Genomic DNA, 24,984 nt, shown 5'->3' on the forward strand with positions numbered 1-24,984 from the left:
ATTGTTCCATGACTGAGATGCTTCAGTTATGAGGATAAATGGCAAAAGTTGGGACTGTTCTCCTTGGAGAGAAAATGGCTGAGCGGAGATTTGAGGAACAAGAGGGCATAGGTGATGAGGGAAATGTTTTCACTCTGAGTCATTTAGGTATGAAATGCACTGCCTGGAAGTGTGGTGGAGGTAGGTTCAATTGATTCATTCAAGTAGCCATCTATTTAGGTAGAAATAGTGTGGAAGGGTGTTGAGAAGAAGCCGGAAATTGGCACTAGGTAATAATGCTCATTTAAAACACCGGTACAGGCATGATCCGTGCCTCCTGTGTTGTAACAATTCTGTGATTAATTCTGACTGTTATATCTGATCCATAGGCTCAAAGATTAGATCAGAAGATGATGAGTCTCTTTGCATAAGAAAGTTGATGTGTCAATTCAGTTATCTGAAACTATTTTCGAAAGCATAAATAAAAAGGAGGAAGGAAAAGAGAATGAGGCCGTGATGCTTCGCTTCTCTTTAAGAGAAATGTAACAAATGAATCCTAAGTTGATAGCTGTATCAACAGCCTACTCAGAAATTGAATGAGGAGTTACTGTTTTTTAAACAGACAACCTATTAGTGAGAAGATGGAGATCACCAGCTTGTATTGATTCAATAATCAATCAGCTGGCAGTTCCAATTGAGAATCAAAACAAAATTTTACAAGTGGCTCTCAAATGGCTGTTTGTGTGATGATACCATGGCTGTAAGAGGTGCATTTTGTTGTTTAATTTTTGGACAGGATAAGACATACGACATAGGAGTGGAAGTAAGGCCATTCGGCCCATCGAGTCCACTCCGCAATTTAATCATGGCTGATGGGCATTTCAACTCCACCTACCCGCATTTTCACCGCAACCCTTAATTCCTTATTATATCAAGAATTTATCAATCTCTGCCTTGAAGACATTTAGCGTCCCAGCCTCCCCTGCACTCTGCAGCAATGAATTCCACAGGCCCACCACTCTCTGGCTGAAAAAAATGTCTCCGCATTTCTGTTCTGAATTTACCCCCTCTAATTCTAAGGCTGTGTCCACACGTCCTAGTCTCCTCACCTAATGGAAACAATTTCTTAGCATCCACCCTCTCCAAGCCATGTATTATCTTGTAAGTTTCTATTAGATCTCCCCTTAACCTTCTAAACTCCAATGAATACAATCCCAGGATTCTCAGCCCTTCATCGTATGTTAGACCTGCCATTCCAGGTATCATCCCTGTGAATCTCTACTGAACACGCTCCACTGCCAGTATGTCCTTCCTGAGGTGTGGGGACCAAAACTGGAAACAGTACTCCAAATGGGGCCTAACCAGAGCTTTATAAAGGCTCAGTAGCACATCGTTGCTTTTATATTCCAACCTTTTATAAGTCGGAGGTATGGAGCAGTCTACTCTGCGACTGGAGTAGACAGTTTGTAAGGCATTGGGATTCTTTTTTTTAAAAAGTTGAAACAATAGAAGCAACCTAAATGGGTGGGGTTAGGCCCCCATAGAATCAGATTTTTAGTTTTCAGAAGTTGTTGTTGCTGGGTTTTGAAAATGGATGGAAGCTGCAGTATATCTCTCTCTGCCGCACCACCACAGAAGTTCTTCTTAATGTTTTCCTCCTGGAATGGAGAATTGGCTGAGAGACAATCTATTTTTATGAACTTGTCTTTTATCAGGGATATGTTTATGGAATGTTACTTTTGTGTAGCACTTAGTGTTTAGTATTAAAAATCTATTATTTTAAGTTTATCCAATAGAACTAAGCTTTTTCAATTTCTTTTTCTGGTGAATTTTAACTATAGTCTATGAATAAAGTATGTTTTGCTTCAAATCTGGTAGCTTGACCAGTCGAATTGCATCTGGAACACAATGCCTTACATTTACCTTTTAAGTTAAGGAAAAGTTGGTCTAGACCTTATCATCTTATATTTTGAGGGGGTTTGATCTGATCCATAACACATGGCAGATTGCTTGGTATTAGGTAAACACAGGTTTAAATACTAAGGACTGCATTTGCAAACAGATTTACTGACAAATCATTTTTATTGGCCAGGTTTACATAAATAATTGGTTAAACTTGGTCAGACACCTTTTTAATTTTGATTTTGTTATTTCAAAAATATATTTATAAAAATAATCTTAGTCACCAATGCAGCAGCAGATCAAGGAAACAAGCAAATATTGGAGTTTGACTCTGTCAAGAATAACCAAAACTATCTCTCACATATATATGCAAGACAATATTTACATGCATATGAGACTCTAGGAAGGTCCAATAACTGAATCCTCATTTAACCTCAGACAGTGGTCTTTCCCCACTGCTCCTTGGAGACAGACTCCCCAAGCTTTAGTGCGTCCCCCAGAACGTAGTCCTGGACCTTGAGATATGCCCATCTGCACCACTCAGCCGAGGTTGAGACCAAGGAGTGTCTTTCGAAGTTGATGGTCCTCCAGGGACAGTTGACGTTTGTCTTGGTGTGCATCCTGGGGATCAGACCATAGAGCACTATGGAGTTGTTTGGGCCGAACCTTGAGAAAAACACTACATCTTTCTCCAGACTTTCTTTGCTAAGGCACATTCCAGAACGAGGTGTCTGACAGTCCCAACCACTGCCCCCCACCATGAGATTTTTCACTTCTTTTACATCATATTGTTTTAATTTGAATAATCTATCATTTAGATGTATTCAAAGAAATAATGAATAGTTTGGAAATGAAACAACTTGTATCTTCTGCATTTCATTCACAATGTCATTTTTGTAAAGACCAAGATTAGAGTTTGTTGTTCGGACTGTCCTAATGTTTGGGATAAAGGAATTTCCTTGTTACTGTTTGCCATTAGGAATGCCCCTAATGAGTCCACTGGATTCAGCTATTTTGAACTGATTTACAAGCTTGAGATGAGAGGACCTCAGTTGTTCTTGTGACAACATTGCTCCCTTAACAAGGTTATGTTGTCCTTGATTTGTTTTTGAAAGTGTTGAATAAAAGAGTTGCCTAGAGGCAAATTTGATCATTTGCTAACAATACTGCCTCATGAAAAAGGCTTTCAAGTTCTGGGGGAAAAAAACGCTTGTACAATGAAAGGGGCGTGGCCTGTTCTCCCATCTCAGCTTGTCTCTGGTTTGGTTATAGCAGTCTGGCTGTTCAGAGAAAGCCGTTAGTCAGTTTTGAGGCTGCTGGTCAAAGAAACCGCTCCATGCAAAAAAAGGTGTTCCATGTTGAATCTCCCTGCCATCTCCTCTCACTCTCTCACACCCCCTCTCTCTCTCTCACTCTCTCTCTCTCTCACACTCACTCTTTCTCTCTCTCTCTCTCTCTCTCTCTCTCTCTCTCTCTCTCACACTCACTCTTTCTCTTTCTCTCTCTCTCTCTCTCTCTCTCTCTCTCTCTCTCTCTCTCTCTCTCTCTCTCTCTCTCTCTCTCGCACGCACGCGCGCGCTCTCTCTCTCTCACGTAAGCAAGGGCGTTTATGGGGATTGTTGCAAGTAGTTGGAATAGCATCATTAAATTGGGATAATCTGTTGAGGTTTTGGATAGGTTAAATTATTACAGATTATGTCCTTTTTTGTTTGGGTTTCATTTTGTAAACTTCTAAGTAAATCTATTTTGTTTATAATTAAGTGGTTGGGCCAGCTGCATCCCTCCCTGGACCATCCACATTATGCCTGCTTAAAATAACTGGCAAAGTTAGGGTCTGGGCTACTTGAAATGTTTACAGGTGTCTGGCCTGGTCCATAACACTCTTCTGATCTGCTGAGAAACACTATATAAAGTATTTGGCTTGGCCAAAGAACATTTGAAGACTGCTCAACAGACAATGGAAACTAGTGCAGATAAAAGGCCAAAGCTAAATTTTATTGTTGGAGGTGAGTTATTAGTACTGTTGCTTGATTTTGGGAAACCATTGAAAGCAATTTTCAAAGAACATTATCAAAAATACTATCTTAAATTTTTCTATGCTATAGAGTAGTAGTGGATTTTCAATTTTTTTTCTGACCTGTAGTACTGTTGTGGCATCTAACAAATATGTTAGAAATGGGTGATAAACTTGAAAGGACAGAGGAATTTCAGTTTCTCCAACATTGAACTGTTTGAAGTTATAGTTTTGCAAGTTAGCTGTTTCTTTCTTGTCTTTGGTTAAAACTGCTTAATTGCAGTAAATAGTAGTTTTGTTGTTAATAAAAATCTGGTGTGCATATTCTTATAACCTGAATTAGATGATTAAGTGAAGTTTAGTAGTTTAACCAAATTTTCACATTTGTGACGATTCTGTGGATCGTGGGGCTTGATTTCCAGGGAATTCTGACTAAATTTGGCTCTTTTGCCACAAGTTTAAAGTAAAAACAATGTAAGACTGGGTGTAGAGTTGGTGTAAGTGAATAAAGGATAAAGACCATGTTTTGTCTTAAGAAATAAAATGGCTCCAGGAACTGCCAAAACATTCCTGCCAGCTATTTATGGCAAGTTTTAAGAGATTAGAAAAGCTAGGTTGGTGGAATTGGCAAGCACATTAGAAGTGGCATTACCTGCATAGCCAAATAGTTCATGTTGAGTTACAGTTAAAGCAAGTTGAGCATGAGGAACATGAAGTAGTTTGAAATAGAAAGGGAGTGGGAGTTGAAAAGAATGGAAATGAAAAAAGTTAGAATTGCAAGGAAGAAGAGAATAAGTACATAATCTTTAAATTATGCACTTTCTAAAAACGAACATCAGATACTGATGCACATTGAGATGAAAAAATGTGAGTCATAATCTCAATTCCAACATGTAAATGTTGTACAGGCCCTTCAACATTTGAGAAAAAGTATGCAGTGTTGTTCCATGTCATTTTGAGGAAAAAGAAAGCAAGGTAACTAAGTTGGCTGATGGAAAGCTAGGAGAAAGTAGCACTGCAGATGCTCAGTAGGCTGAGGAACTGAATAATTTCGCATCAATCTTCATGTTGGAAGACATGAATAATATCCAAAACAATCAAGAAAGAGTAAGGGGGCAGAGCTGAGCATGCTGGCCATCACCAAGGCAAAGGTGCTAAATAAACTGAATGGCTTGAAGGTGGATAAATCACCTGGATAAGATGAACTACACCCTAGCGTTCTAAGGGAGATAGCTGAAGAGATAACAGAGGTGTTAGTGGTGATCTTTCAGGAATCGCTCGAATCAGGAAAGGTCTGAGGACTGGAAAATCACTAACATGACATCCCTGTTTAAAAAGGGAGTAAGGCAAAAGACAGGAAATTACAGACCAATCAGCCTAACCTCAGTTATGGGTAAGATCCTGGAATCTATTGTGTAGGATGAGATTTCTGATAATTGGAAGTATATGGTAAAATAGGGCATCATCACCATGGATTCATCAAGGGGAGGTCATGCCTGACAAATCTGCTAGAATTGTTTTGAGGAAATAATGAGCAGGTTAGACCAAGGAGAGCCAATGGATGTTATCTACCTGGACATCAAGAACACCTTTGACAAGGTGTCGTTCAGGAGGCTACTGAGTAAGATAAGGGCCCAAGGTGACAAAGGCAAAGTGCCAGCATGGATAGAAGCCAAAAGCAGAGTTTGGGGCTGGAAGGGTCCTGCACAGGATGGCAGCCAATGACAGGTGGTGTTCTGCAAGGTTTAATGCTGGGACCACAACTTTCACTTTAAACGTTTAACAATCTAATTGAAGGAACTGAGGGCATTCTGGCTAAGTTTGCGATTGATACAAAGATAGGTAGAGGGACAGGTGGCATTGAGGAAGCGGGGAGGCTGCAGAAGCGTTTGGAGAGTGGACAAAGAAGTGGCATTTGGAATACAAAGTGGGAAAGTCTGAGGTCATGCACTTTAGCAGGAAGAATGGAGGCATGGACTATATTTAAAATGGGGACAAAATTCAAAGTCTGAAAAGAGACTTGAGAAAATCCTGGCCTAGGACTCCCAAGGTAAACTTAGAAGTTGAGTCAATAGTTAGGAAGGCAAATGCAATGATGGCATTTATTTTGAGAGGACTTGAATATAAAAGCAGGAATGTACTTCTGAGGCTGTATAAGGCTCTGGTCAGACCACATTTGGAGTATTGTGCACAGTTTTGGGCCCCATATCTCAGGAAGGGTGTACTGGCCCTGGAGTGTGTTCAGAGGAGGTTCACGAGAATGGTCCCAGGAACGGAAAGCTTATCATATGAGGGCCATTTGAGGACTCTGGGTCTATACTCTGTGGAGTTGAGAAGGATGAGGGGATACCTAATTGAAACATACAGAATACTGAATGGCCTGGACAGAGTGGATGTTGGGAAACTGTTTCCATTGACAGGAGAGATTAGGACCTTAGAGTACTGCCTTAGAGTAACGGGGAAGACCTTTTAGAATGGAGGTAAGGAGAAACGTCTTCAGCCACATAGTGATGAATCTATGGAAATCATTACCACAGAAGACTGTGAAGGCCAGGTCATTGAGTATATTTAAGACTGAGATAGGTTCTTGAATATCGAGGGTTATGGGGAGAAAGCGGGAGAATGGAGTTGAGAAACTTATCAGCCATGATGGAATGACAGAGTAGACTCAATGGGCTGAATGGCCTAATTTCTGCTCTGTCTTCTGGTCTTCTGCTGGAGAGTCAGAGTCAAAGTGTGACACTGGAAAAGCTCAGCAGATCAAGTGCTTCTCGAAAGTATACCGTTGCCCATGCAAAGTAAATTGACAGCTAGAGCAGTTGAAATGAATATTTCACTGTCCAGAAAGGTTTCTCTCACCCTCTCTCCTGACAAATTCTATTCTTGAAACGGAAAGGAGAATTTTTACCACTTAATGAAAGGTTGCGAATAAGAATATCCAAAACCTTGTGTCCTAATCAGAGTCAAAAGGATTGGAAGGGAACAGAAGGCAGACAAGTTACCTATACATAACATGACTTTAAATTAATGAACTACAGTCTGTTCTATAACGTGATGGTTCCATTCTTGTGCAACCCCGCGTCATAGAAAGTTATGCTTTAGAAACAGTGCTTACTGTTGATGCTGTAATCACATTACAGCCAAAACATGTTTCAATAGTTTGTGTTGTAGAAATAGTGTCCCCACTTCGTCAGTTGTATTGCAGTGAATTTGCGTTGACAAAACACGTGTTATAACAGAACAACCTGTATAACAATTACTGATGAACAATTAATCACAATTTGGTTCGATGGCTGTAAGTTTGGGGTCGACTTTTACATGAGAAGTATGAAGAATTTTTTTTAATGCCAAAATGCATGAGGTTGACATTTAGATATGACCTTTTTTGACACTAGTTTATGCAGTTTGAGTCTGGAAAACATGACTTATGCTTTAATGAAGAATGGAAAAATGAGAGTAGCATCTACTTCGATTTTTCAACTGTGCTGAAAGATGTGAGATTTACACTTTTGAATGTTAAATTAGTGTTTATAAATTTGGTATGTTTGTGAAGTGTCTTAATAATTAACCAGGTCAGTCTTTTCAGAACATGATTTTAAACAGAGCAGATGACTGGAGGCCTCCTGGAAAGTTCATGGGTTTTTGTTCATGTTGTGGGGTTTTATAACAAGAGAAAACATATATCAAGCTACCATTTAGTAGAAGCTTGCATGAATAAGTTTTTTTTTAAAACGTAAGTTAAACTTTTAAATTCAGTTATAAATAGACTGGATGGAATTCAGATGTAAGAGTAATCTCTCCTTGATGGCGGAATTTGTGCAGAGCAGTTGAGGGAATAAGCTAGCTTTTGTAAGTGTCTCAGTTATGTGAGTCAAAGGGCAAGGCCCTGAAGTTCTCAGGACTGAAATTGAGCAGAAGCAGTTAAGACTACCTACAAATTTGATGTGGCAGGAAAGTTTCTTTGGATTTTAACTACAAAATGATGGAATTGGGGAGCTGGTGGGACTTTGTTTTGCAATGTATTTGAAATCTTTTAAACTGCACTTTTTGTAGGCAGCTTGCTTTCCTTTACATTATTTTTTCTTTCTTTTGAATAATAATATGTTTAATTGTTAAAACTGAATTTTTAGCCTAGTGTTTTGTATCTTGCCATACTCAAAGTGAAGAACCTGTGTTATTTTGAACTATTTATCATTTCAGGAATTAGAATATTGTAACTCCCCTTGTAATGTTTATTGGGAAAATAATCAATTTATTATTAGGTGTAACATTTCACAAAGATAAAAAAATTAATTTGCTTTGTGAGAAAAGCATTGATCCTGCAAATATCTGTTTGCTAAATGCCTAGAATATCCTGATGAAGAGCCTATGCTCGAAACGTCAACTCTACTGCTCCTCAAATGCTGCCTGACCGGCTGTGCTGTTTCAGGACCACATGTTTTGGCTAGAATATGTAAAGTATACATTTCAACTACTGGAAATTTCCCAAAGCAATTTACAGTCCCAATCAGTCGATACAGTACCAAATAGTCATACCTGAAATCATGGCATTTAACAAAAATGCATGCCACAAGTGTTGCATTATAATCCATAATGCCAAACATGTTTGGTAATTGCACATGTAATGGTTTGACATGATTCTTGTCTCCACTGGGGCAGACGTTGAATAGGAGCCAAGAAGCTAATCATTAGGTCATCAATGTGAGGGAAATACAAAAACAAACAAAGACCATGTCAAATTTGAAAATTTCACTTTGTTCTGTCTCTAGTTGGGAATGGGCATGTATTATAAGTGACACAAAGGTTTTGTGAAAACCTAATTAGTTATCACTTTTAGATTTTCCTATGTAAAGTTGACTCATTTGGTTGTACAGAATTTGAGACACTGAAGACACAGTAATATTGATGTGAAATTGAACCAAGCATTTTACAAATGTAATGCAGAGGGTCGTGAAAAAAGGCAGGTTCTTAATTTTAAAAAGCCAACTGGCTTGGTGTTGTGCACTTCAAGTGTGATCAGTTGTTCCATAGGCATCAAGTAAGTTTCAAAGAACAAATACAAGAATTAACTAAAAGCAGCTTTGGTATCTGGAAACTTATTGTATTTCTAAATCTGTTTTCTCTGCCCTCATCCAGATCACTCCAAACCTTTTCAATATTTCACTATTGTGCTCCTATCTTTTTTTTTTACAAAAGTTCTTGTGTGAACCCCATCAATTATATTTAATTAGCAGTGTGTTTTTCTATATTTTGGTTCTGTAATTATTACAAAGTCAGAACAAATGTAACAGGTGTTTAAATTAACTATGGGAAAATTATAGTAGAACAGATTACATAAAAGTAAATGTCTTTTTTTTGCTTTCTAGATATACAACGTTGTCTTATAGAGCCCCTGAAATGATTAATCTTTATGGAGGAAACTCAATTACAACAAAATCTGATATATGGGTGAGCAAAACTTTTAAAATCTCTTAGGACTTTACAAGTATTTTAAAATATGTGGGATTAGAAGGGAACAGATATACTTGCCAGATCCTTGCAGGTGTGATGTGAGTAAAATTCTGTATGGTTGAAGATGGAACCCTGCTTGAGGAAAGAGAACCATTTATCATCCAATTGGTTTTGCAGGAAGGACATAAGGGGCGGTAAACTATTAAATGGGAAAAGTGTGCCAGGAATAGGAATTGTCTCTGGCCTGAGGTGATTCAGAGATCCTCAAGTAAATAAGACATGGATTCAGAATGAGAGTGGAGAAGCCTTGACAGAGACTTGGTCTGGTGGGAGAGGGGAAGGGAATCGCATTTAGTGTTTATGGTATCTTTGAATGTGGTTAATACATTGTGGAAGTTTGATAGAAGTAGGTAGCAAAATTATTACATGTGCTTTTTTTTGTGACATCTGTGTAGGTTCTTAGGTTGCCATCCTTAAGTGCTTGCTCTAGTTATTGTACGAAAACTGTCCGTTTTTGCCAGAGATAGGAGACTTCCGAATATTTATCTTTCCATGTTTTGGCACAAATGAGTTCTGCTATTTACAAAGATCACCACTGCCCTCCAGTGGCACAATGTTTTGTCGTTCAGTACTTTGTATAGAGCAAACTTGAAAGCATCCTTCATTTTGTTAATCATGTGCAATTGTTAACACCAAATCGGTGTTATGTCAAAATGATCTCATGCTAAATTGGTTTTTCTCCTCTGGTATTGCAGACAAGAATACAAAATCTATTTACCTCCTGTTCAATGTCTCTTAGTTTGTTTTCTGTTTCTGCTGCTTCCTTGCTTCCTGTCTGTCATTCTCTAATATTTTCTCTTTATTCCCCTCTTCCATTTCCTTTCTCTTGTACTTCACCAAATGCCTAACTCTAACCCTTCTTGTGACTAGCTAAAATTGTATGAATTCAGATATCAGAGGCATTGTTTTCACCTAGAGCTGGTTTTTAGTATTTAAATGTTCATACTGTTGGAATCTGTTGGTAATAATCATGGATATCAAAGATACTACAGTATTTTATGATTATATGTTCTTAGGAAGAGAAATGTTTTTAATGAAAGTTAGCTGATCTCCTGCGATGCCTGATGCAATACTTTAGTTTTTGTAAAACTGCAAGTTTAGGAAGGACACTGTCACCCAGAGTACATATTAGGGAATTATGAGTTACTTCCTGTTGATCTTGAATTTATAAACTGTCCAATACTCTGTAAAGAGTCTGCTTAAATAAAACCTATTATAATTTGAATTTTTTTAAACTCAGGTTTGGTGACTGTCAACTGAAAAAAAAATCTTTCTACAGTTTGCAATGTATCTCAGAAAAGTAAAAAGTACAGACAGTCTTAGAGTACAGAGTCCAGAATTTCACCTGTTATGGTAACATAAGTTTATATCTGTAATGTAAAAATCTTTACAGCATTCTAAAACAAAGTATGCTGCAGGTAGTAATACACCAAATAGCCAAAATTTTGTTTAGAGATCGAATAGAAGGACTATTTAAGGAGAAAAGCGAGCATGAAGGTGTAGCAAAGAAATTTCAGAACTTGGAACAGCTCTGAAGTGGTATGGTCACCAGTGGTGGAGCAGTTACGTAAAAGCAAAATAGCATGAATTCTGGAAATCCGAAATGAAGCAAAATGCAGGAAATGATAAGCAGGTCTGGCAGCATTTGTGAAGAGAGAAGCAGTGTTAATGTCTCAAGTCAAGAATCTTTCTTCAGAGCTGAAAGTAGATATGTAATACATTTTAAGCATTTGAAACAGATGTAGGAGGAACAACAAAAGGAAAGGCATGTGATAAGGTGAAGGGCAGGAGAAATTAACTGACAGATGGTTACATGGTTCAAAAAGTAAAGGAGATGGTAGTGATTGTAGGAAAGAAAGAAAAATATTACTGAGAATGGTTGAGTGTGGCCGAATAACAGTTGCAATGAAAACCTTGACAAAATGAGATTTGAAGTGTGAGAAGATGATGGTGGATGAAAAGAGTGCATGGTTTGAAATTGTTGAACTCCCATTGAGTCCAGAATGCTGTTAAGTGCCTAAGCAAAAGATGAGAGTCCACTCCTCACACTTTGCTGCAACAATGCAGAAGACAAAGGATAAATCTCCATGTGAGAGCAAGATAGGGAGTTTAAACTGACAGTCTGTTAATTACTCCTGAGTTTTGCTGCAGAATGAGAGAAGATGTTCCATAAATTGTCCACCCATTCTGCAAGTCGTCTCCCCACCGTGGAGGAGTCTACTTTGTGAGCAGCAAGTAAAGTACACTGAATTGAAACCTGGCAAGGGTGTTTGGGACATTGGATGGTGAGGAAGAAGAGGTAGAAGACCAGGTGTTTACATTTCCTGCACTTGTTTGGAAAGGTTCAGGTGGTGGGGGAAGGGTTTTAGCTTTTGTATCCCTGACATGGGAAAGGAAGATGTTTGGTGGTGCCATCACACTGGATGTTGCAGGAATGGTGAAGGATGATCCATTGAATGTCAGATTGGTTGTCTGGTCAGTGAGGACAAAGGGAGAACCTTACCAGTTGGTGGAGATGGTGAGAACACAAGTGTGGAAAATGGGTTGGAAGTATTTGAAGACCCTGTCAAATGTGGGGGGTGGATACTTGGCCTAGGAAAAAGAAACACATGTCAGAAGTATTGTGTTCAAAGGTTGCCCCATTACTAAGCCAGTCATCATACCTAGTTTTCTGCTAGTCAGTCAATCTTCCATCCATGCTCATATGTTACCTTCTACAACATGAGCTTGTACTTACAGTAAATGTTTTGGGACCTTGTCAAATTCCTTCTGAAAATCCAAGCATGGTATGCTGCAGATACAGCTGTTCATGATTGATAGTACCGATAAGCATGACGTCATAGAGATGTACAGCATGGAAACAGACCCTTCGGTCCAACCCGTCCATGCCGACCAGATATCCCAACCCAATCTAGTCCCACCTGCCAGCACCCAGCCCATTTCCCTCCAAACCATTCCTATTCATATACCCATCCAAATGCCTCTTAAATGTTGCAATTGTACCAGCCTCCACCACATCCTCTGGCAGCTCATTCCATACGCGTACCACCCTCTGTATGAAAAAGTTGCCCCTTAGGTCTCTTTTATATCTTCCCCTCTCACCCTAAACCTGTGCGTTCTAGTTCTGGACTCCCCGACCCCAGGGAAAAGACTTTGTCTATTTATCCTATCCATGCCCTTCATAATTTTGTAAACCTCTATAAGGTCACCCCTCAGCTTCTGACGCTCCAGGGAAAACGGCCCCAGCCTGTTCAGCCTCTCCCTATAACTCATCCTCCAACCCTGGCAACATCCTTGTAAATTTTTTCTGAACCCTTTCAAGTTCCACAACATCTTTCTGATAGGAACGAGACCAGAATTGCATGCAATATTCCAACAGTGGCCTAACCAATGTCCTGTACAGCGGCAACATGACCTCCCAACTCCTGAAGTCAAAGCAGACGTTGTCCTACCTTCACATTAATTACATCTTACATTGTATTGTGTGGCACTAAGAAACAAACTTTGAACAAATCTCTGTGTATCCATGTGGCATTATGGGCCATCAGCAGCAGAAATGTACTCCAACACATTGTGCAACCTCGTGGTTTAGCATATTTCCCACTCAAACGTTATCATCAAGCTAGGGGTTCAACACTGATTTGAATGAAGAGTGCAGTAGGGCATGCCAGGAGCAGTGTCAGCCATATCTGAAAGTGATGTTACCTGGTGAAGATCCAAAACTGGATGACTTTCATGCCAAACAGCATAAATATCATGTGATAGAGCTAAGTGATTTGACAATCAATGAATCAACACAAAAAAGAAACTAAAGCATTCAAAACTATATCTAGCCTGAAGTATCCTCTGAATGATTCTCTTGGCCTCCTTCACAATAAATATTTGATCATTTCATTCACCTTTTCCTTATTAACCCCCCATTATCAATGTCTAGAGGACTCAAACTTCACTTTAACTACACTTGTCCTTTTTAATTCCTGTAGAAACTCCTATCATGTTTATGTTTCAAGCCCTTCTCCACTGATGCATAGAGGTGGGTGGTGATAGCTCTTATGAAGCTTCCTGACCAAGGTTTGACCTGATTCCATATGATTTCATGGGGTTCAGAGTTGACTTTGAGGATTCCCAGCACAACTTAGCCTTGACTATCTTTATCACTGTGCCTCCATCCCTGGTGGGTCTGACCTGCAGTTAGGACAGTGTACACTCCTAGGTGGTGATGAATGAGATGTTTTTCAGTATGTCTACATTTGTATATTGTCACCTGACCTATCTGTGAGCCAACTCTCCTAATTTCAAGCCCTAGATATTAGTAAGGAGGATTTTTCTTCCAGTTTGCCCTTGTCATTTCCAATACTGTCTGGTTTATTTCCATTGTGGCAGTTTGGTTTCCAGTAACAATGTTCAGACTTGATAGGCAGCATTTTAAGACAAACTACATTAACAATATCTCTTGAATATTGATTTTTAATTTCCCATATTAGTGAGAGCTGTATGATTGCATTTGCTTTTGTTATGCACTTTTTTTTTGTTTATGATAACAATTATACCCGGTAATTTTATTTGACTTTGCTTTAAAGTTGGCTAGACCAAGAACAATTCCTTGGAGCGTACTTGCCTAATTCCTGTGTGGCTGTTAATTTCCATAACATAAGCTCAGAAGCAAAGTTCCATGTGGAGTAGAATTGATCTTTTGCTCTTTACTCATTTTGGTACTGGAGATTTATGTTTCTCAAAAGCTTGGATTGTTTCTTCAGCTTGAAGAACTCTTCACATTTTCAGCAATTGATGACAGGTTTTCTTTTAAAAATTAGCATGGTGGATATGGTATTCTGACACGAATGTACAAAAAGCTTATTTATCCTCCTAAGACAAACTAGTTGTAACTGAAGTTTCAAGAAGATGCTAGCTTTGTAACAAGTTTTTTTTTTAACCTTGTCAATAGATTAAACCAGTTAAAATTGTTATGCCATTGAGCTGTTCAGGTTCTCAGCTGTTTATGCCATTGTCACGGTAGGTGGGCTCCAATGGTAACTCCTCAAGAATGAGGCTGAGCTATGCTGATCTTTTATTTCTATTGAGTGAGGTGACTAGGTTTACATGTAAAATGTCCTCTCTCTTCTCCCTGCTCCCACCCAAAAAAAGGGAATACTGTATAGGTTTATTTCTTATGTGAAAGCAATTGAGATAATAGGTGTCTTCCCAATTTTGATTGGCCACTGTTTGTTTTGTTCATCCTTGTCAATGGTCAGCAGTGATATAATGTACTTTGTTTACAGGCCTGTTGTTGCTATTGTTTAATAGTTGCTTAATGGCAACATGGGCGAATCCTCTTTCTGCCTAAGAATGCTTTAACCATTCGAGATATGTAACAGAATGTATAGCAGGGGGATGGCATGATGGCTCAGTGGTTAGCACTGCTGCCTCACAGCACCAGGGACCTGGTTTTGATTCCAGCCTTGGGTGACTGTGTCTGTTTGTGATGAGTTTGCACATTCTCTGTGTCTGCGTAGTTTTCCTCCAGATGTGGCAGTTTCCTCCCACAATCGAAGGATGTGTAGATTAGATGAATTAATCATGCTAAATAGCCCATAATGTTCAGGGGTGTATAGTTTGGTGCATTAGTCAGGGGTAAATGTAGAGTAATAGAATAGGGGAATGGGTTTGGGTGGGATACTCTTCAGAGGGTCATTGTGGACTTGTTGGGCCAAAGGGCCTGTTTCCACACTCTAGAAATTCTGTCCGATTTCTAACAGAATTCAACATATCGCCATTCTTGCAGATGAGAATACTGTTCCAAGCTCTCATTCCCCAAGGTGTGCAAGGTAGAATCTAATATTTACTATGCATTAATGGACTGTGAGTTAATTTGATACAGGGCCTTGATAGATTTTTGTTTCATAAAGTATCTATATGATTTACTGTTGAATTTGTAGCTAACTTATTTAAAAGAAATTTAAATATTTTTGATGATATTTAATGAGATTAATAAATTTTCTTTAGGCTCTTGGATGCTTGCTGTACAAACTGTGTTTCTTCACCCTCCCCTTTGGAGAGAGTCAAGTTGCGATCTGTGATGGGAGCTTCACTGTGCCAGACAACTCGAAATATTCTCAGAAATTGCACTGCTTAATGCGTATGTACAACAGTTTGCTTTTCTTAGAATGATTTGGGCTCAATTTAGTTCACTTGGAATGGTTGTAAATATATTCGTTCCTGAAGTGACAGTTATGCGCTGACACTTCCTCTAAGTGTATTTTTTTTTTCCCCTCACTGATAACATTTTATTTAACAATGGATACAAGGCTTAGTCTGACCTTGAAACTTGTACCCTAAAATATTGAGATCTCTTCTGTGTTTAGAAACATTCTTGTCTTGCTGATGAAAACTAAAATAGCTTTGGCATACCTTACTGTCCAGAGAAATGCTGCTGATTTCAATTACATTCTTGACCACATGCTTGGAAAGTGTGGAATGTGCTAAAATACTTCCCTCCTTCATATTCCTTCATGCTGAGCTCTAGAATTATTGAGGCAAACGGATGTCCATGTTCAATGCGCATGAAGCAGAAAACAGTATGCAGGGCATACTCAAAGTTTATGGTTTTGTTCCTAAAAAATCATGGAGTTCAAATGAACTAACTTTAAGTGAAGCATGGTTTACCCATAGGAATCTGTTAAAGCCAGATTCTCTCCAAAAGACAAACTAAATTATTAGTTCTGCTTGAGAAACAATGTGCAGGTTGAAATCCTATACTAAATATGGGCAGTACTGTGTTTTCCTAGCTGAAATAACTTAACAAAATACAATGAAACACCTAAATAAAAAAGAAATATCATACAAAGCCATACATCATAGATTTATAAATAATTACTTGCCTAATAACTTTAGGTTGACCAGGTTCCATATAATTGTAGACATATTGGCAGGTCAGTAATTGTCTCCATTGTCTCTGCCACTAGGCCAGAACTTCAGTGTGTATCAGGAGGTTGAAACTGCAAATGGAGAAGAATAGTATAGAACAGAGGGCAAAAGCAGGAGAAAGAACCATGGTGGTAGGCCTGTTAGAGCCAGGATGGGGCAGGGTGCTTACTTACAGGCCAAGAGCCTGGCTGGGTGGGTGTATCGAGAACCTGACTGGGAAGGGCTGAGTCAGAGAAGTGCCCTGTTGTTAGAACAGACTCTAGAGACTTTATAAATAAGAATGGAGGTTGGGAGTAGGAGCCAGGTAAGAGGGACTTAATTGAGTGTGTTTCTGAGAGAAGAATAAGGAAAGCATTGGGGAAAAGCTAATGTGGATTTCAACCACAGAGCAGGAAATCGGAGCGAAATGATGTTAAAGCAAAACGCAATGTTAAATGCATCTATTCATGATGTTAAAGGAAATCAACATTAAGCAGGAGCACCTTTATATCCAAAGTGAAAACTGAATGCAATGTTAATTGTGGCTGCTACTTAACAGTAAGATATAGAAATGATATAACTTGTATTGAAAACGTTTTTGAAGCAGGTACGTGAGAATATTGAGCTGAACAGATCCTTCTGAAAAAAGGAGGGTGCTTAGAGTGCAAATAATATTTTTAGTTCCCTGCACAGAGAAAAAACTAACAGTAATTTAGTTTAATATACTGTGAACTTAATTTTTGTATTTAATTTGCATATTTTAAAACGTTTTGATTTTTGTGTCTAAAAGGCTACATGCTTGAACCAGATCCAACCAAGAGACCTGACATTTACCAAGTTTCAACTTTTGCATTTAAATTGACTGGAAAGGAATGTCCTCTGCCAAATATATTTGTAAGTATGTGGTTTTTTTATATATAGTGTATTATATGGTGACTCACTAATAATTTAGTTTGTCTTTTGGAGAGAACCTGTTAGCTGAAGAAGCTCTGACTGCAGTAAAATTTTGGCACTATGTACATTACATAGTAATCTCTAATTTGTACTGCTAAAGTTTTATGATGTTCTGTTGCTATTATTTAGTTAAAGTCAGATCTAAAGCAAAATAAATATAAAACTTAGAAATATTTCTTGCAGTGATGTTCAGTCAGCTGTTCGCCTATGCCTGTTGCTTGTGCTGAATTCAATTCCCTAGCAAACAAATTTGGGTAGCGGGACTGTAAGACCTGCTTTTAAGCTTACATGGTTACCAGTAATGTAATTGAAATTTTTGATTGTGTGTCATTGCAACTGAGCAAACACCATCAGACGTTCATGTCAGAATGTTAGATAAAATTTGTATAATTAATTCCAAGAAACTACAGCTTGTACTTCACCGAACACTGCACCTAGACACCAAGCACAATAAAAAGGAGTAGGGGCTTGGTCACCTGATTTCCAATATTTTCATACTGTACTCGCTTCACTGATGAGGAATGTTGAATTGATTTACTTTTACTGTTCCTCCTTTGTCTGAAATAGAGGTGGTGTTTAATTTTGTTACTTTATTTTTCTCTTCCCTTTTAAAACAAGGAATGGTATTTTCCTTCAAACACACTACTTGTGAAGCCCAATTTAAAAATTGCCCCAGCAAGGTCTTGGGGGTTTAATTAGAGTTCAAAGAGACCTTTGGGGCACCTTTTTCATAGAGAGTGCTGTGTGTATGGAATGAGCTGCCAGAGGAAATAGTGGAGGCTGGTACAATTGCAACATTTAAAAGGCATTTGGATGGGTATATGAATAGGAAGGGTTTGGAGGTATATGGGTCAGGTGCTGGCAGGTGGGACTAGATTGGGTTGAGATATCTGGTCAGCATGGAGGAGTTGGACCGAAGGGTCTGTTTCCATGCTGTACATCTCTATGACTCTATAATCAAAATTCTGGGAAATGGTTGATCTCTCTCCCCTCACTCTCTCCAACCCCCGCTCTCTTCTCTCCACCCCCCCCGATGCTCTCTTCCCCCCCCCCCCCCCCCCCCCGACGCTCTCTTCCCCCCCACCCTTGCGCGCTCTCTCTGGCACTGTCACTCCGTATCTCTCTCTCGCTCTCCGTTGCTCTCTGTCGCGCGCTCTCTCTCTGTCGCGCGCTCTCTCTCTGTCGCGCGCTCTCTCTCTGTCGCGCGCTCTCTCTCTGTCGCGCGCTCTCTGTCTCTGTCTCTCTCTCTCTGTCTCTGTCTCTCTCTCTGTCTGCCCCTGCCAAGAACCCCAGCTCTGGGCCTACGACCATCAGGAGTCCCCATTCTATCTGTCATCAAGGATCTAAGCTCTGGCCCTGCTGCCATTGGGAGTCCAGGCTGTGGATGTACAATAACTTGCAGTTTGATGCATTTCAGAGTGCTAGAAGCTACACGCTCAACATCCTGTTTTATGCAGGCCAGGGGCATTTATACATTTCACTTCCTTCAAAGTCTCTCTTTTTTTTTTCACCCCCTTCCTGGTTCTGATTAGTGTAAAACAAAAACTTAATTCTAGTTTCTGTTCTGCCAAGCATGTCTTTAAAGTGAAATAAATCTTTAGGTAATACCATTAGCTATGTCCTACCAATGTTTTCTGTCTTGTAACTATCCTGTACTTGCATAGAACATAGTACAGCACAGGAACAGATCCATCAGCCCATGATGCTGTGCTGACCGTAATGTCAAGTTAAACTAATTCCTTCTAATTGCCCTTAGTCCATATCCCTCCATTCCTTGCATGTTCATGTGCTTATCTAAAAATCCCTTAAACTCCCCTATTGTATCTGCAATTCTACAATTCACAATTTTCTTGTGATTGTAAATTTTGATTTCATCAGCTGCTACGTCAGTATAGAACTGTTTAAATGTTTCAAAACCTTCCAGTAGCTACATTTCTTCACTGTTCCCAGATTATTTTCAAGTTTTTAAAATTTAAATTTCTTTATTCTTTACCACCGATATTCAAGTTTGCTTATGTAGTACATTTTTTAAACTTAGGCCAGTAAGCTACTTCCGATTGCTTTCAGGCATGATTTACAGTATAATTTGCTGAATGCTGCTGCCATTATTACAATCAGCTTAGGAACCATTGACTTTTGAAGAGAAATCCAAACACTCCATTTTATTGTCACAAGATTTCTTGTTTTTAAAAACCAAAAGCTTTGTACATGTAATGATACATTACATGGGATATTTTAAATTTGATAAATGCAAGGTATCACACTTCGATAAAGCAGGGCAAACAAGGGCAGGACTTCTACTATTAATGGTAGAACCCTGGGTAGTCTTGTCAAACCGAGAGACCCATGTGTTCAGGTACCTATCACTTTGAAAGTTGCATCACAGGTAGATAGGGTATTTAAGACATTTAGCACGCTTGCCTTCATTACGGAGACCTTTGCGTTTAACCTAGTTTTGGACTCCCCCACCCCACGTAAAAGGCTTTGTCTATTTATCATATCCATGCCCCCCATGGTTTTATAAACCTCTATAAGGTCACCCTTCAGCCTCCAACACTCCAGGGAAAACAGCCCCAGCCTGTTCGGCCTCTCCCTATAGCTGAAATCCTCCAACCCTGGCAACATCCATGGAGTGTTTGGATTTCTCTTCAAAAGTCAATGGTTCCTAAGCTGATTGTAATAATGGCAGCAGCATTCAGCAAATTATACTGTAAATCATGCCTGAAAGCAATCGGAAGTAGCTTACTGGCCTAAGTTTAAAAAATGTACTACATAAGCAAACTTGAATATCGGTGGTAAAGAATAAAGAAATTTAAATTTTAAAAACTTGAAAATAATCTGGGAACAGTGAAGAAATGTAGCTACTGGAAGGTTTCTGAACCCTTTCAAGTTTCACAACACCCTTCTGATAGGAAGGAGACCAGAATTGCACACAATATTCCAAAAGTGGGCTAACCAATGACCCGTACAGCTGCAACATGACTTCCCAACTCCTGTACTCAATACTCTGACCAATAAAGGAAAGCATACCAAATGCCTTCACTATCCTATCTAACTATGACTCTACTTTGAAGCAGCTATGAACCTGTACTCCAACGTCTCTTTGTTCAGCAACACTCCAAAGGATCTTACCATGGTGAAGAATGTCCATATTATAGAGAAGGTGGATAAAAGAGAATAAATCCCCAGCAAGGTCATTGGGGGCATTTAAGAGACGACTGGACATTCATATGGTCACACAAATATGAGGGTGCATACATGAGGATCAGTGGTCAGCACAACATCGTGGGCTGAAGGGCCTGTTCTGTGCTGTACTGTTCTATGTTCTATTAAGTTTGTAAGTCCAGCTTTGATTTGCTTTTCCAAAATGCAGCACCTGGCATTTATCTAAATTAAACCTCCAACCTGAGCTACAAATCTTCTCAAAACTTGCTATCTAAATTAAACTCTATCTGCCACTCCTCAGTCCAATCGCCCATCTGATCAAGATCCTGTTGTACTCTGAGGTAACCTTCTTTGCACACCTCCAATTTTGGTGCAAACTTACTAACTCTACCTCTTATGCTCACATCCAAATCATTTATATAAATGACGAAAAGTAGTGGACACAGCACCAATCCTTGTGGCACTCTACTGATCACAGGCCTCCAATCTGAAAAGCAACCCTCCTCCACCACCACCACCTCCTACTTTCAAGTCAATTCTGTAACCAAATGGCTAGTTCTCCCTGTATTCCGTGAGATCTACCCTTGCTAACCAGTCTCCCATGGGGAACCTTGTCGAACACCATATAGATCACATCCACTGATCTACCCTCATCAATCCTCTTTGTTACTCCTTCAAAAAACTCAATCAAATTTGTGAGACATGATTTCCCACGCGCTCTTCCTAATCAGTCCTTGCCTTTCCAAATTTATGTAAATCCTGTCTGTCCCTCAGGCTTCCCTCCAACAACTTGCCCACCACTAACGTCAGGCTCATTGGTCTGTAGTTCCCTGGATATTTCCTTGCCAGCTTTCTTAAATCGTGGTACCACATTAGCCAACCTCCAGTCTTCTGGCACCTCACCTGTGACTATTGATACAAATATCTCAGCAAGGGGTCTGGCAAGCACTTCCCTTGTTTCCCACAGAGTTCTAGGGTACACCTGATCAGTCCTGGGGATTTATCCACTTTTATAGGTTTCAAGCCATCCAGCACTGTCTCTGTAATATGGACATTCTTCACCATCTATTTCCCCACATTCTATATCTTCCATGTCCTTATCCACAGTAAATACCGATGCAAAATACTCATTAATATCTTCCCTCATCTCCTGCAGCTCCACACATAGGCTGCATTGCTGATCTTTGAGAAGCCCTACTCTCTCCCTAGTTACCATTTTGTCATTAATGTATTTATAAAAACTCCTTTTAACCCTGTTTGCCAAAGTTATCTCATGTCCCTTTTTTGGTCTCCTGATTTCTCTCTTAAGTAAACTCCTACTGCCTTTATGCTCTTATAAGGATTCCAAAAGATGATCATGCCTTTCTTAGATCCACCTAAATAACTTCCCTGGATGTATTCCCAGGAATATCCTCCCAAATACAGTTCTAATGTTATCCCTTATCCAACCGTTACTCGCCCTCCTCTCTTGCCTCCTTTTCTATCCTTCCTATAGCACTTGTACCCTGGAATGTTAAGCCGTCAGTCCTGTTCACCCCTGAGCCACATTTCTGTAATTGCTTTGGTATCCCAGACCCATGTTTCTAACCATGCCCTGAGTTCACCTGCCTTCCCTGTTTACCTCTTGCATTGTAGTAAATGCAGTTTAATTTATTAGTCCTACCTTGTTCTTTGCTTTGTCCCTGCCTGCCCTGACTGTTTGCCTTACTCCTTTTTTTCAACTGTACCAGTCTAGATTTCTCTCTTTCCTTGCTACCTCTCTAGGTTACCCCAGCACCCCCACACACACACCTTACTAGTTTAAATCCTTCTGAGCAGCTCTAGCAAGTCTCCCTGCCAGTATATTAGTCCCCTTCCAATTCAGATGCAATCCATCCTTCTTGTTCAGGTCACTTCTACCCTGGAAGAGTTTGTAATGATCCATAAATGTGAACCTTTCTTCCATGCACCAGCTCCTCAGCCACATATTCATCTGCTCTATCCTCCGGTTCCTACCTTCACTAACTCATAGCACTGGGAGTAATCCAGATATTACTACTCAAAGACCATCCTTTTTAAATTCCTGCCTAACTTTCTGGTTTCCCTGACAAAGAAAGCATGTTAATAAATTGGGAACATTTCAGAAAATTATTTATCAGAATATGGATGCTGGTTTGCTTGCTGAACTGGAAGGTTTATTTCCAGACATTTCGTCACCCTACTAGGTAACATCTTCCGTGGGCCTCTGGGCGAAGCACTGCTGATGATTCCTGCTTTCTATTTATATGTTTGGGTTTCTTTTGGGTTGGTGATGTCATTTCCAATTTTGATGCCATTTCCGACAGCGATGTCATTACCTGTTCTTTTTCTCGGGAGGTGGTAGATGGAATCCCTGAGAAAAAGAACAGGAAATGACATCATCAACCCAAACATTTAAATAGAAAGTAGGAATGATCAGCAGTGCTTTGCCTGGAGGTTCACTGAAGATGTTACCTAGTAGGGTGATGAAATGTCTGGAAATGAACTTTCCAGTTCAGTGAGCAAACCTACATCCAGAACCTCGACCTGAGCTACAAAACTTCCCAAAACTCGCTATTTATCAGAATATTGCCAGGAATGGAGTGCTTAATTTCCAAGGATTGGCTGGGACCTTTTTTCACTTAAGCATAGAATATTCAATGGTAACCTTTTGTAGAGGTTTATAAAAACCTAAGGGGCATAGGTCAAGTGAATTGCAAATGTCTTTTACCTAGGATTGTGGGGGAGGGGGGTGGGGGAGTTGAAAACTCGGGGCATAATTTAAAGGTGAGGGGAGAAACATTTAAAATGGAACTGAAGGGCAATGTTTTGACGCGGTGATTCGTATGTGGAATAAACTACCAGTGGCAGTGGTAGATGCAGGTTCAGTTAAAACATGTAAAAAACATTTGGACAGGTACATGAATAGGAAAAGTTTTGAGGGATGTGGACCAAATGCAGGCAAGCAGGACTAGTTTAGTTTGGGAAACTCTTCCCAAGAATTCTCTTCCAAAACACCTGAATCTCAAAATTACTTCTATTGCAATCAACCATAAATGTCCCATATATCTGTGGAAAATTCTGCACCGCTCCATCTGTTCTCTTCAATTCAAGCAATTCTCAGTGGTAAATCCTTCATTTACCTTGTCTTGGATATTTCCATTCTTTATACAAGTTACTTTTCAATATTTCCAATATAATCTGCTCTTTGTTTTCTTTGGCACAAGTCTCAGTGGAAGACCACTGTAGACTTTCTTACTCCTTTAAAATTAGCCAATCTTTGATCTTCTGATTCCTCTCAAAATTCATACTGTGATTAAATCTCACCTTAATTGCATACATTTGTAGGGTTGATTTTCTTTTTTCAACTTAGAGTGCAGTCCTGCTAAAAGTCTTCTCTCTTTCGGGTGTAATCCAAGTGCAGACACCATTTCCAAGACAAAGCTAGCACTCAACAGAACTCTAACTGAAACCAGAGAACCCTTCTTTTTTGCTTAATCCTCTCCATAAAGACACAACCTACTCTTAAACGCAAACGTAAATTGCTGGACCAACTCAGCAAATCTGGCAGCATCTGTGAAGACATTCTGAAGAAAATTCACAGGAGCCAAAACCTTAACTTGGTGTTTTCTCTCCATAGATGCTGCCAGATCTGAGTTTTTGCAACAATTTCTGTCTGTTTTTGATTTCCAGTATTCACAATTCTTTTTTTCCATACAGTCCATTTCTGAGATGTCCTCAAACCGACCTTTGGATTCAATATATTTACAATTTCTTATTTGATCTAACTGTGTTTTGTGACCTTTTTATGATTTACTGAATGTTGCAAACAAATTTAGTTCTCACTCTCAAAACAATGGCATCTTCCTGATCTGCCTTAGATTGCAAGCATTGTGTCTCCACTTCTTTGAGTCCATCTGCTGTTTTTATCTTGCCTTTCTGGCTGTTAACCTCAAGTCAACACGACCCTGCCTTTATTCAGTGTAATAGACTTCTTGCTTGCTTTACTTGCATTTGTATAACCTTTCACAACTGGGAGACATTAACTCACAACAAAAAGCTCTACTCTAAAATGTATGAACTCTGAACTAGATATTCACAATATATTATTCTCTGCTCAAAAGTATTTTGGTTTGTAGCAAAATACTTCAATTGTTAAATGTTAAGTTTTGTAATTCTCTTTTGTAGAATGTTCCTATACCAACAGTACTTCCTGAGCCCATGACCGCCAGTGAGGCAGCTGCCAAGAAGAGTCAAACAAAAGCTAGGTAATTATGGTGCATCAGTCAGGGCTGCCAGTAACAAAAGATTTCTGATCTCATCAGCAATTATAATAGTTTAATCAGATCCACATATAGCATTTAAATTGTGGCAATGCTAATGCATTAAATTTCTTAATTGCATTACAGATAATGGTTATGGTATCAGATTTGTAGGTAACATCTATCTGTCCTAAGGTTGTACTGTAGTAGTCCTGTTCTCTTGTAATTTGAATGTTGCCACAGAATGCCCACAGTGCACAAATTGCTTACCTTTTGAACCTCAAGAACTGATGTGGC

General features: G+C 39.3%; 1 protein-coding gene across 3 annotated transcripts in view; it reads left to right on the forward strand.

Annotated features, from left to right (window-relative positions):
* The window catches only part of bmp2k (BMP2 inducible kinase), a 103,576-nt gene that overhangs the window by 38,917 nt on the left and 39,675 nt on the right, over nucleotides 1–24,984 (forward strand). For all 3 annotated transcript variants that reach the window (XM_072591744.1, XM_072591749.1, XM_072591776.1), the window contains 4 exons: nucleotides 9,262–9,343; nucleotides 15,410–15,542; nucleotides 17,100–17,203; nucleotides 24,614–24,693. In XM_072591744.1, the coding sequence (XP_072447845.1) occupies nucleotides 9,262–9,343; nucleotides 15,410–15,542; nucleotides 17,100–17,203; nucleotides 24,614–24,693 (399 nt within the window). The remainder of the gene's footprint in view (nucleotides 1–9,261; nucleotides 9,344–15,409; nucleotides 15,543–17,099; nucleotides 17,204–24,613; nucleotides 24,694–24,984) is intronic.

The sequence above is a fragment of the Chiloscyllium punctatum genome, chromosome 1, assembly GCF_047496795.1.
Source record: "Chiloscyllium punctatum isolate Juve2018m chromosome 1, sChiPun1.3, whole genome shotgun sequence".
Classification (NCBI taxonomy): Eukaryota; Metazoa; Chordata; class Chondrichthyes; order Orectolobiformes; family Hemiscylliidae; genus Chiloscyllium; species Chiloscyllium punctatum.